General features: G+C 35.0%; 1 protein-coding gene across 7 annotated transcripts in view; it reads right to left on the bottom strand.

The window, feature by feature from the left end:
- The window catches only part of LOC128213523 (single-stranded DNA-binding protein 3-like), a 130,574-nt gene that overhangs the window by 92,310 nt on the left and 25,211 nt on the right, over positions 1 to 13,053 (bottom strand). For 6 of the 7 annotated variants that reach the window (XR_008257746.1, XM_052919307.1, XM_052919306.1 and 3 more), the window contains exon 5: positions 4,528 to 4,569. The exons of the other annotated variant lie outside the window; for it this stretch is intronic. Coding sequence is in view for 5 of the 6 variants with exons in the window: in XM_052919307.1 (XP_052775267.1) it covers positions 4,528 to 4,569 (42 nt within the window). In the remaining variant the exon portion in view is untranslated. The remainder of the gene's footprint in view (positions 1 to 4,527; positions 4,570 to 13,053) is intronic. 7 annotated transcript variants of the gene reach the window in all.

Raw genomic sequence — 13,053 nt, 5'->3', positions numbered from 1 at the left:
AATGAGTGACGTCATTTTCCCGCATAGCTGTCAGATTGGAGGTATTTTTTTTATAAATAAACGAAAGTCCACATTCCATTTTTATAAAAAATAATAATCTAAAAGGCAGTTTTAAAGACAAAATTCATTAAATCGGTCCAAAAAGTTACATGGTAAATATTCAACAAAACAGTACAAAGTATTTATAAGATACTCCCGTGGCTGATCAATAAAACATATGCAACACTTTAAGGGGTAGGTTTATTCTGTTTTAAGGGGTAACTCTTTACTTCATACAAAACGGTCAGCGAATACCGCAGGAAAATGTGAACATTATTGCAATGATATGCAAGTCATAATGACAAAATATATCTGAATAATTTGAAAACAGAAATTAACTGACAAGCAATTATACTTGCTTACACAAAATACAAAAAATATCTTTGAATAAAATTTAATGGCATCGTCCATTTTTCTCACACTGACACCTAAGGAATTTATAGTCAGTTTCAACTTGTTATAGAAATGATGCACCGAGTTTCATAGAATTCATTTGATTCTCATTAAAGTGATCAATAATTCATATCTTTAATCTAAAATGTACCATTGTTTCAGCTTTCCATGTATTTGTTAATTAAAGCTAGGGGTCCATTCACAGGTGCTCGTCACATTGCCTGGATAAGTAATACATACTTATTTCATATTTTCTTCTTCTTATTTTTTTATCATTATTTATTTATTTCGGTCAAGATAGTTTATCTTTATAATGCCTGGCTAGATTACCTAACCGTATACACCACTGTGGCAAGTTAATTAGTTACTACCCATCCTAAACGATTTATTGCCTGTTGAAAAGGAAGTGTGATATATTTAATGGAGGATTAAAGAAACAACAAGGGCAAATAAGGGATTAAGAAAACATAGACATGACATGTTTGTAAAGCGATCTGCCAATAAACTTCCAAACTTGTACCACACTTTTAGACTGTAAGAATCAATAATCGTACAGTTATACATTAATCCTGCATAGCAATGTCCATGCTCTCCACGAGATCCTCGTGGGTATAACTCTAAGTTATGTGACGTCACACAATGTGACTCTTTGATCTGAAGCCGATAGAATGTGTTTATTCAGTTCAATGCATATGTATAAAATGGTGTTTTAGTTAACTTGATGAAGGATTTACACTTAAAGGCGAAATAAATAAATTTATGACCATTGATTACTACGGATAAATTAATAAGTGGTAAAATGCTAGTGGTAAAATGCAAACATGAAGAAAAAAGGCAGGTTAAACAAACATGTAAATAAAATGTAAAAATGGTAATTTTCTATGTCTTCGGACAGCGAAAAAAATAATTAATTTAAGGTGTCCGAACTCTTAGGTGAATTACGTTACTGTATCCAGGCAATGTGACGAGCACCTTTGGGTCCATTGGTATATTTTAAACTGAAATATTGCTGAAATTAAGAAAATATGTAAGCAAACACCACTGATTCTTTTAGTGTCAATACAGACAAATATTATAAGTGTACTTGATATTTTCTATATCTCCTATGTGAAATGACAATTCTTGAAGAATTCCATTTAATAAATGCTGCATCCAACCACTTTGCAAATTCATAAGATTATTAAACTTTACTGGTATGCGACATTTGTTTTAGTATCAGTTATGTTTATAATAAATGACCAAATGATCTTAAGTCCTTGTCTTTGATCTTGTTTGTAACATAGATATATGTTTGTATAATTATGTTCCTACCCTTAGGCTTGCAGTAACCTCAACTTGGCACTAAAAGTGCAATCATGTATAATTAACATAATGTAATTATTTTTAGTGTCTGCTTATTTATGTCATCATTGTTTCTGTTTAAAATAGAATGAAACATGATCTCTTCATGTTGTTGTCACCACTATTTGATTATATTTTTTAACTATTTAAAAACTAAGCTGTCCCATTGTGGATGTCAAATTTAAGTGTTAAAAGTACTTACTCATCTTGTCACCATAATTCCATTTTACAGGAGCATAAAGACAATATACAAGGAGTGTAAAATTTAGTTTCTATTTTAATTAAACTATAAATTGTTTTAAATTCAAAATCAAAGCCAATTCTTATGTAGATACCAATAACCAGAATCAGCAAATGAATGTTAAACAGCATATAATTCACTAGCGGCTCCATGAATTCATTTTTAATTTTATCTTGACCGCACATTTGTCAAATAATCTTTGTCCTCCACTGGTGGCAATCTAAAGAAAAGAAAAATTATTTTGTAATAACTAAAATTATATGTTGTCTGTGAAAATCAGCTTCATATCTTAAATGGCTGATTAATGAATATTTGGCGCGAATATGGAAATATGGGGGGAGGGGGATGACGGCGTTCCGGAGAGGCAAATGTTTCTTTAAATTTGAAAGATAAGTTAACAAGAGCGTCGGTAAGAAATGATGGCTTTCACAATAAACAACCAGTAATTAATATTTTGCTTTCACTCAAATGACAGTATACTGATAATTTACAGAAGAAAAAAACAACATCTTATTTCCTCTCTGCTTTTGGTGTCTTTAATCATGTTTCTGTTATATGTTCTAACATCACACTGGCTCTGCTGGCTTCCGCTGATGAAAAGCCTAAAATGATTATTCATATTCATTATCACAATTACGAAATAGTTGTGTACATGTATTGAACATAAATGTGTTAATCACAGAACTGTATATGAAACAGTATAATTTATATACATTTTAACAAACTCAAAAAAATCATACTTCGGTATGTTGTCATACCACAGCTGTTGTTTTTATCAAATATACAGTAAACTTTTATATTATCAATGTACTCTACAGTATTTTGTTTTGTGCCTCTATAAAAAAGAAAACTGTAGAAAAAGACTATAGACTGAGGGTATTTTTCATAGAAAATGACGTCATAGCTGTCATTTATTGTTCAATGTTTACAGGCGGTTCAATTTGATTGTAAATATGTGCAATATACTCAAAATATGTGCAAAGTGGGATACACTTCAACAAAGTAACGTCAAGACCTGCAATCAAGTGTTGGTCTCGAACCATTGCATTGAATTTTGAAAGATTTTGGAATTATTTAAACGCGAAACAAAGTAAATACATTCTTAAACTTCAGATTTTTAGTGTCACTGTTTTTGTACATGAAATGTGTTAGTTGGAATATTTTTAATGCATTAATTTGTTCAGATAGTGGTTATTGGCGATTTCTTACCTCAGTATTCCTGTCTTCTATTGATATGGATGTAGTGGAACAGTTTTTTATTCACGAAGTTTCAATTGGTCTTTAAAATCGACAAAATGAGTTGTGAATCGAGCGTTTGTTTATGTCTGGTCGGCCATCTTGAATCTGGTAACTGAGACGGTAAATCAATTTACCCACCTCTTGGAGGAGGGTAAATATTACCGCGGTAAAAAGCTTGGTAAAATCGTAATTTTGTTTTATACAATTGCCTTCCGCCAATTTACCAGAAAAATTACTGCCGGTAAAATATAACCCTGGGTAAATCGGCTGCAGAAGTTCCAAAATTTCGAAGGAAAAAAAAAAAAAACCATGATGACAATATAAACAAAACAGTTATTTCCCTAAGATGCAAGCATCTATTCCCAGAGACATACAATGGTGTCATATTAGCCTCGGTGCTGTAGTAATTAAATATTTGGGTACCGATAACGTAGTAGCAAGTCTTTGGCAGTTGTCTTGTCTACGTTATTTTAACACTTTTATGTCCATTTTATTTAAATAACAAACAATTTAAGAGTTATTTCTTACAATATATTTTAAGGTTTTAACCTCTAGAGTTTTTGACCGGCAAAATGTTGTTTTTTTCAAATTAAAAAGAATAGGAGCCGGGAAATGGCGTCTTTTGAATTTGATCACTTCAAATTGATGTTGGAAAATACTATCTGCAAAAAAACTGACAAAACTAATCAGATTCAGATTTTCTGCATTTGGCAATTTTGATGATTTGATGAGAATTTGTATGCATGTTCAAGCTGACCAATCTCTGAATCAAGAACTTGTTGATCAAACAATTGACTATTTCAGAAAGTTAAAACAAAGAGATTAAGCTATGTTAGGTGTTAATGGAGTCTGTGCATATAATATTGGAAATAAAAATGTTTTTCATTTTATATATTATATCCAATGTAATAATTTAAGAAGAAATTCCCAATTTTGCAAAATTGACACGAAAATTCCACAGGTATAGGTCATATTCCCAAAATACCAAGAAAAAACACCTGAGAGCTAATATGTCACCTGGTCTATTAGTTTTGAAGTATTTTAATGAAAAATTTATTTCAAATTCAGAAAAAGCAAGCGAGAGTTAAAGCATCAAAAGCCTGCAAATCAATGAACAAGAGAAGTAGGAACTTTTTTTGAAAATTTCAGGAAAATCTAAGCCTGTTGGTTGCTGTGTGTTGAGTGTATTTCAGCTGACGATACCAGTTTTACAAAACAGGGTAGATAACACTATGTAAAAGGGGGGATAATTCCAGAGAAAACTGTGTACTTACATGAGCCATACCGTTAAGGCCATATCCTGAATTAACAAAGCCCTGAAAAGAGCCAGATAAAGATTGATGTGTTATTTCTTTGAAAAGATTTTTTTCGGCAGATGGTACGAGAGTTTTTTGTAAATAGTTCATAAAATGGTTAAATCTTAAAACAAGCAGAATACGCTAAAATGATACCAAAGGCCTGAATGGCTCATAGGTGCAAAGGGCTAGTGATACAAGGAAAATGCTTAGAATGACTTAAGAAGGGAACCATGAAATTTTACAGTAAAGGAACTTTTTTCATCCATCTGTATAATACTGACGAAAACAAGGGACAGGATGAAAAAAGGAAAACAAGTGACTTCTTTTTCAAGCATCTGGAAGATACTGATGAAAACAAGACATGTATGTCTAACACTGTGCCCTTCAATGACGATTTGTAAGAAACATGATGGGATTGTGGAAGATTTAATAAAGTTGTTTCAAGAGGATACGCATTACTCAAACGTTTTCATGAAAGTGAAGTCAAACATGGACATAGTTTTAATAAGACTGATGACTGAAATCTTGAACTACTGACTACTTATTTTTCAGAAGACTGTAACCCTGACCTTTGACCCCGAAAACGGTCTTTTATGTAAAAATGCATAATTCTCGGAGATACTAAATCGATTCACCCAATGAACTTAGCTGACTTGTAATGCCTACAAACACTGTCACCAAGTTTAATCGTGCTTGGATAATAAATACTTAAGCTATTGTCTACATACAACAATTCAACCTACTAACTTTTATCAAAAAAGATGGACAACTCTGGAGTTAAAGATATGATTTTACCCACAATCGAACATGACCTAGAAATTAGGCCTAAAAACACTGTCACACCGTTTCGTTATGATTGGATAATAAACTAACTACAAATGAAATTCCAATATGTTGCTATTTTAGGGAAAACAGAAACTTTTGACTGTGACCCTGATTTTGACCTATTGACCTAAAAAATACTTTTCAAACAACCACTTATGTTTGATGGTGCATGGTTAAACTGTTCTCAGTTAATGTGTGGACAAAGTTTTCATAAGACTCTTGACCATGACATTTGACCTACTGACTCCTAAAACATTTAGTCATTTACTGACCTTGGGCACCATACCAGTGAAGTTTGATGGACTTCAAACTGATTGATTAAGCATCTGACCGAAATTGTCAAATCTTATATGCTCCTTTTTATCAAAAGAGGACATAACAAAGGACTACTGATAAAATCAATATATACTTGTAAATAAAGGGAATGGTGGCTTACAAGGTCTATGGATGATGATGTTGATGATGGTGGTGGTGATAACAATAACAACAACAATGGAGAGAGTGGTGATCATTAAATTATATGAAATTCAGACAGTAACTGTGAAAAACATAGATGGGAATTATCTTTGTTATCAAGAAGACAACTGTCCTTTACAAATGGACAATATTTATGAAGATGATTGTGACAACAACAGTAATAGCAAATTGTATTGACAATGACATTGTAAATACAAAAGTAATGACAACAATGATAGAGGATGATGATGTTCATGAAGCGGCTGATTTTACTGATAACATAAAACAACAAAACACCCTATTAGCTTGCAACCAAACAGCAAACAAAACAAGAGGCCCATGAGGGCCTATGCTCTACTGGTGCTTGTGGTCATTTTCAATCCAGAGCATGTATGTATGGGTAATAGGCAACAAACACATAGTTTACTTGGAACGTTTTGTGATTGAGTTAGCTGAAAACGTTGCACATTCAACATCTGAGGTCAGAAATGTTGTAAGCATATTAGTTGCATGAAATATTTTAATATGTGCCAATGACAGTAGTTCATATCCAAATAATGTACATACTAGTTACAGCACACATTCAAAGAGAACCATATGTTTTAAAGAGACCCAAAAATTAGTTTTCCCGATCAAACATCCGATAACATTTTATCATTATTTTACTCCATGATACCAAAATTGCAGAAACAAGAGGGCCCTGAAGGCCCTGTATCGCTCACCTGATCCAATAAAGATCATCAAGAATAACATTCTGATCAAGTTCCATGAACATATGGTCATAAATGTGACCTCTGAGTGTTAACAAGCTTTTCCTTCAATTTGACCTGGTGACCTTGTTTTTCACCGCACATGACTAAGATTCGAACTTGGCCTAGAGCTTATCAATATATACATTCTGACTAAGTTTCAAGAACATACAGTCATAAATATGACCTCTAGAGTGCTAACAAGCTTTTCCTATGATTTGACATAATGAACTAGTTTTTGACCGCACATGACCCAACTTAAATTTGACTTAGAGATTATTTATATAAACATTCTGACTAACTTTCATGAAGATACAGTCATAAATGTGACCTCTAGAGTGTTGACAAGCTTTTCCTTAAATTTGACCAGGTGACCTAGTTTAAGATCGGACATGACCCAGATTCGAACTTGACCTAGAGATCATTAATATTAACATTCTGACCAAGTTTCCTGCAGATACAGTCATAAATGTGACCTCTAGAGTGTTAACAAGCTTTTCCTTTAACTTGACCTGGTGACCTAGTTTTTATTCCCAGATGACCCAATATCAAACTTGTCCAAGATATTATTGAGGGTAACATTCTGACCAAGTTTCATTAAGATTGTGCCAAAATTGTGACCTGTAGAGTGTTAACAGTAAAATTGTTGACGACGGACGACGACAGACAATGGACACAGGGCGATCACAATAGCTCACCTTGAGCACTTTGTGCTCAGGTGAGCTAAAAATACCACCCATATTTAGCATTCCATTGTGAATAAACTTCTAAGTGTATCTTTCACTTTAGAGGTAGGGACATGAGCTTGCACGTGACACTTTGTCTTGGTATATCAAACATATGTGGCAAGTTATTTTAAAATCTGTCCATACAAGAAGAAGTAACAGCCAGGACACGACAATCTATACTCTATGTCCTTATATTCAGCATTCCATTGTGAAAAGACCTTGACCTTAGAGAACGGGACACAGGTCTTGCGCGCGACACGTCGTCTTGGTATGTCAAACACATGTGGCAAGTTATTTTAAAATATGTCCATACAAGAGAAAGTTACAGCCCGTACACGACAACCTATACTCTGTGTCCTTATATGCAGCATTCCATTGTGAATAAACATCTAAGTTTGACCTTGACCTTAGAGGTAGGGACACAGGTCTTGCACACAACATGTCGTCTTGGTATGTCAAACACATATGGCAAGTTATTTTAAAATATGTCCATATAGGAAGAAGTTACAGCCCGGACACAACAACTTATACTCTATGTTCTTATATGCAGCATTCCATTGTGAATAAACACTTAGTGTGACCTTGACCTTAGAGGTAGGGACACGGGTCTTGCATGCGACACGCCATCTTGATATGTAAAACACATGAGGCAAGTTATTTTACAAAAAAAAAAACATACAGGAGAAAGTTACAGCCCAGACACGACAACCTATACTTTATGTCCTTAAATGCAGCATTCCATTGTGAATAAACACCAAGTGTGACCTTGACCCTAGAGGTAGGGACATGGGTCTTAAACGTGACACGTCGTCTTGGTATGTCAAACACATGTGGCAAGTCTTTTTAAAATATGTCCATACAGGAAGAAATTACAGCCCGGACACAACAACTTATACTCTATGTTCTTATATATATGCAGCATTCCATTGTGAATCAACACTAAGTGTGACCTTGACCTTAGAGGTAGGGAAACGGGTCTTGCACATGACATGCAATCTTGATATATCGAACACATGTGGCAAGTTATTTAAAAATATGTCCATACAAGAGAAAATTACAGCCCAGACATGACAACCTATACTTTATGTCCTTATATGCAGCATTCCATTGTGAATAAACACCAAGTGTGACCTTGACCCTAGAGGTAGGGACATGGGTCTTGCACTTGACACGTCGTCTTGGTATGTCAAACACATGTGGCAAGCCATTTTAAAATCTGTCCATACAGGAAGAAGTTACAGCCAGACAAAACATCCTATACTCTATGTCTTTATATGCAGCATTCCATTGTGAATTAACACTTAGTGTGACCTTGACCTAAGAGGTAAGGACACGGGTCTTGCACACGACACGTCGTCTTGGTATGTCGAACACATGTGGCAAGTTATATTATTATCTGTCCATACAAGAGAAAGTTACAGCACGGACACAAGTTATTGAGCCAGACACAGGACAGACGGACGAACAGACGGACAGATGGACGGACGGAAGGTGTGATTTTAATATGCCCACCTTCAGGGGCATAAAAACATACTGGTCAAACATGTTGCCTGGATAATCACTGACAGAATTTGTCACAATTGCCTGCACACTGACAGGACTTGATGATTGACTGCACACTAACATAATTTGATTCTCACCTGCAACCTGACAGGATATTGTGCAGTTGCCTGGGCACCACACTGACAGGACTTGATAATTGACTGCACACTGACAGATTTGGTACAGATACCTGCACACTCACAGGACTTTTTTCAGTTGCCTGCACACTGACAGGACTTTGTTCAATTGTCTGCACACTGACAAAACTATGTTAAATTGCTTGCACACTGAAAGAACTTTAAGTATAGATACACAAACAACAAACAGTGCACAACCCAATAACATCAATAAACTGCCTAAAGCTCTTAAAATCAAATATCAGATCACATTCAACACCTTCAACTAATATTATCACCTTTACCCGTCTAGGACAACATCACATTCCTTCAAATGTTAATAATAAAAATTTTCTTTGTGTAAGTTACAAGTGAATAACTATCTACACAGAAGATAAGATGTAGCATCTGCATGAACAATAATCAACATGAAGTTCAATGGAAAAGTCTGATTATTAAATTTATTACTAAGTAAAAAGGAAATTTCTTCTACAAAATAATGTGTATTATAATTATTTGTATCTTTGAACCTAAAAAAAAGAACAATAATTACTTCAGAAGTGAACATGTTGAAGACTTAATAAAATTTAAAATATATTCCCTTCTTACTAAAAATAGAAAGTAGTGGAATCTCCAACAAAAAGGGAGACCATATAGCAAGACTTGCTGCCCTTGCTTCAAGAAAATACTTTACATAACTATCAGATTTTATCAAAGTGTATTTATAATGAACTTGTAGCCCTACGGGCTGAGGCCAATTTTTCTCCAGGGGCATAATTTGAATAAACATGGCAGATAACCAATCGACAATGTTACACACCAAATACTTAAGCACTAAGCTTCATAGTATTTGCCAAAAAAGTTCTGTAATTTTTCCTTCAGGTTGTCATGGCAACCAGAGTTCTGCATGGAATTAATTTCTTTGAACAATTTTGAAAAAGCACCAACCAAGGATCATTCCTATGAAGTTTCATCAAAATTGTCCAAGCAGTTTAGGGGAAGAAGATGATTATAACCAATTGTTGACATTTTCCTTTAGGTTGCCATGGCCACCAGAGTTCTGCATGGAATTAATTTCTTTGAACAATTTTGAAAAAACACCAACCAAGGATCATTCCTATGAAGTTTCATCAAAATTGTCTCATTGGTTTAGGAGAAGAAGATGATTATAGCCAAATGTTGACACAGAACGACAGACGACAAACAACAGACATAGACCGATCACAATAGCTCACCTTGAGCACTTTGTGTTCAGGTGAGCTAAAAATAATAAATATTCATAATTTTGACACTTAAGTAAAGATAACAGCTAATGTATTCATAAACAAGAGGCCCAAAAGGCCTATAATCTACTGGCATGGCTCTTGTGGTCATTTTCAATCCAGAGCATGTACGTTTGAGTAATAGGCAACAAATATATAGTTCACTTTTAGTGTTTGGGTTAGATGAAAATGCTGCACGTTCAACATCTGAGGACAGGACATGTTGTAAGCAGATTAGTTGCATGAACTATTTTAATATGTGCCAAGTAAAGGTTATATAAGGGTAAAAAATATTTGCTTTCAAAACTGTACTCATCGTCAAAATTTCATTTCTGTAGCATTATTTCAAATGTTTTCAAATGCATCATATGATGCTCCACAACAAATATCAAAGGTATGGGCCTTGTGGTTTGAAACAAGAAGATTTTGAAAATATTTCTTAAATAAGTCTCTATGAAAATTGTGACACCCAGGGCAGTGCCAGTTTTGACCCAAGGGGCATAATTTGAACAACCATGGTAGTGGACCACTAAATAAAGCCTTGTTCAAAATGGTAAGGATTTGCATAGTGGTTTCAGACAAAAAGGTTTTTAACATTTCCCAATTTAAGGGGGGGGGGGGTGGGGGGGGGGGGCATGATTTGAAAAAACCTTCACAAGCAATTGTGACTTTACATGTACACTTGGCTAAAAATAGACTTCGCTCATGTAGACTTGGCTAAAAATATACTTAGCTTAAAATAGCATTTTTTATACTTTCAAGACCTATAATCCAGGCATGCATGGGCAAATCTGAACCAAGTTCCAATGGATATCTAAATACTGTATAAGTTTCATTGAGATATAATCAAAACAGAAGACTGTATCATGTTCATTAGCAATTGTTTACAGACGAACTGATTTTTTAATACTTTCAAGGCCCAACATCTAGGCATGCATGGTCGGATCTGGCTGGTTTTCGAAAGGAACCGAGCTCTAATGGATATCTAAATACTGTACATGGGTAAAAGTTGAGAATTTTGAAAATCCTGAAAAATGCTGGGGGCCTGGGGGCCGCAGGGCCCCCAGTCAGGTCCAGGGCGAAGCCTTGGCCAGGGGTCCTTGAACATAGCCATTTTAGTGGATATGAAATGCCTTTTCCAGGCTTTAATTTTAAATAATGAGGAGTATTGGAATAAGGTTTTTCAGACAAATATGACTATATGAATAAGTATACTGATATACATGTGACACTACATACTACAGAATATCCTGCATAAGCAAGCCAGGAATCATGATTTACTAATTTTATTTTAAAAACCTCAAAATTAACCATGCTAAAATACCATATTAATCTGTCACTTTAAAGAACATGGTGCAATAAGCAACTTGTCAAATCACTTCGCACTTCGGCCGAGATCGTTGCTAAGTTACCGGTACGGTACAAAAGACCTTTAATCATTCTTGTTAATTGGCATCCTACTAATCAGCTTTTTTGTAAATATCCAAGACATAATAAAACTGTCAAAACATAAAGGAAACAACATTACTAAGGTGTTATAAATTATCTTCAGTGTATAAAATTTTACGACATTTTGGGGGGAAATTTGACATATACAGTACTGCAGTCGTCTGCACTTACACTCCGACCTGTTCTGGCAGTCTGATTTGATTTTTTTAGCAGCACTTCTGATAATAAACTTGTTTTTACAAGTCAGAGGTAATATTTCTTCTGTTTCTCAATCAAAAACACTGGCACTTGACAAGTCTCAACCATGACGTATTTAATGCGTATTTTCCGAAAATCTAAAAATAGTAACAAATATCAAGTTTTTGTTTACATTGTTTCCGTCATTGTTTTTGTCTGAAAATTTAAGAAATTAGAAATTCTACCGCTTTTGAACACAAACTACCGCTAATGAGACCTAAATCTACCTCTCTGTCATTGCCGAAGTAAACTCAGCAAGTTTGCGGTTATTTTTGAGAGGCCTGTTGTAAGTTTTTCGGTATCGGAAGTAGAGGTTACCTTATATGGAAAATGCTTAAAATAGCACATGACATATTTGCAAAGGTTACGATCTACGCACACTTCTGGAGAAATGACCCGGAAACTGATGCTTTCTGTCACGGAAAGCTCACGAGAGAGATTCAATTCGAATTTCTTGAGATTGAAACTGAGATTTAAGCTTGCTCAGATATCATCGCTGACCAAACTTGAAAACAAAATACTACTCGCGCCTTTTTTTTAATATAATTGTGACTAAGGACCGCGTCTGCCATATATGGAAACTTTCGTGATTCTCCTCAATGACGTTAATCTTCCGATCGATTCGATTAGTCGCGCAGCAAGTCGTGTTTTCCCGCCTATTTCCGTGAAATATACGTCACAGCGTCGTTTCAAAATACCGCAGTGTTCGGATAAGACAATAATAACATAAGTTATCGCAGATCTATACGAACGTCGAAGCATCGAATAAGCGATGGAAAATATATTTCAAGGTCCCAGCCTAACCCCCTCACCCCCCCCCCCCAATTTTCTCAACGGATCTCGACGAATTAGAAATTCGACCCTCCGGGAATACGAAAATCCGGAATTTCCGGATAAATCCGGAAAACTTTTACCCATGTACTGTACAAGTTTCATCGAGATACAATCAAAACTGAAGACTGTATCGTGTTCACAAGCTAGTGTTTACACAATAGCATTTTTTTATACTATCAAGGGCCATAATCTACAGTACACTCAACGAGTTAGACCCACTTTCCTCGCTCACTCCGAGGGATAGAGTCGGTGTTCGCGGGTTTCCTCCGAAGGTAAAACTGTTGCCCTCGCTAAAATTCCCCTG

This window comes from Mya arenaria, chromosome 13 (assembly GCF_026914265.1).
Source record: "Mya arenaria isolate MELC-2E11 chromosome 13, ASM2691426v1".
In the NCBI taxonomy this organism is placed as follows: domain Eukaryota; kingdom Metazoa; phylum Mollusca; class Bivalvia; order Myida; family Myidae; genus Mya; species Mya arenaria.
The sequence above is the reverse complement of the archived record's forward strand: the minus strand, read 5'-3'. Positions and strand labels throughout refer to the sequence as shown.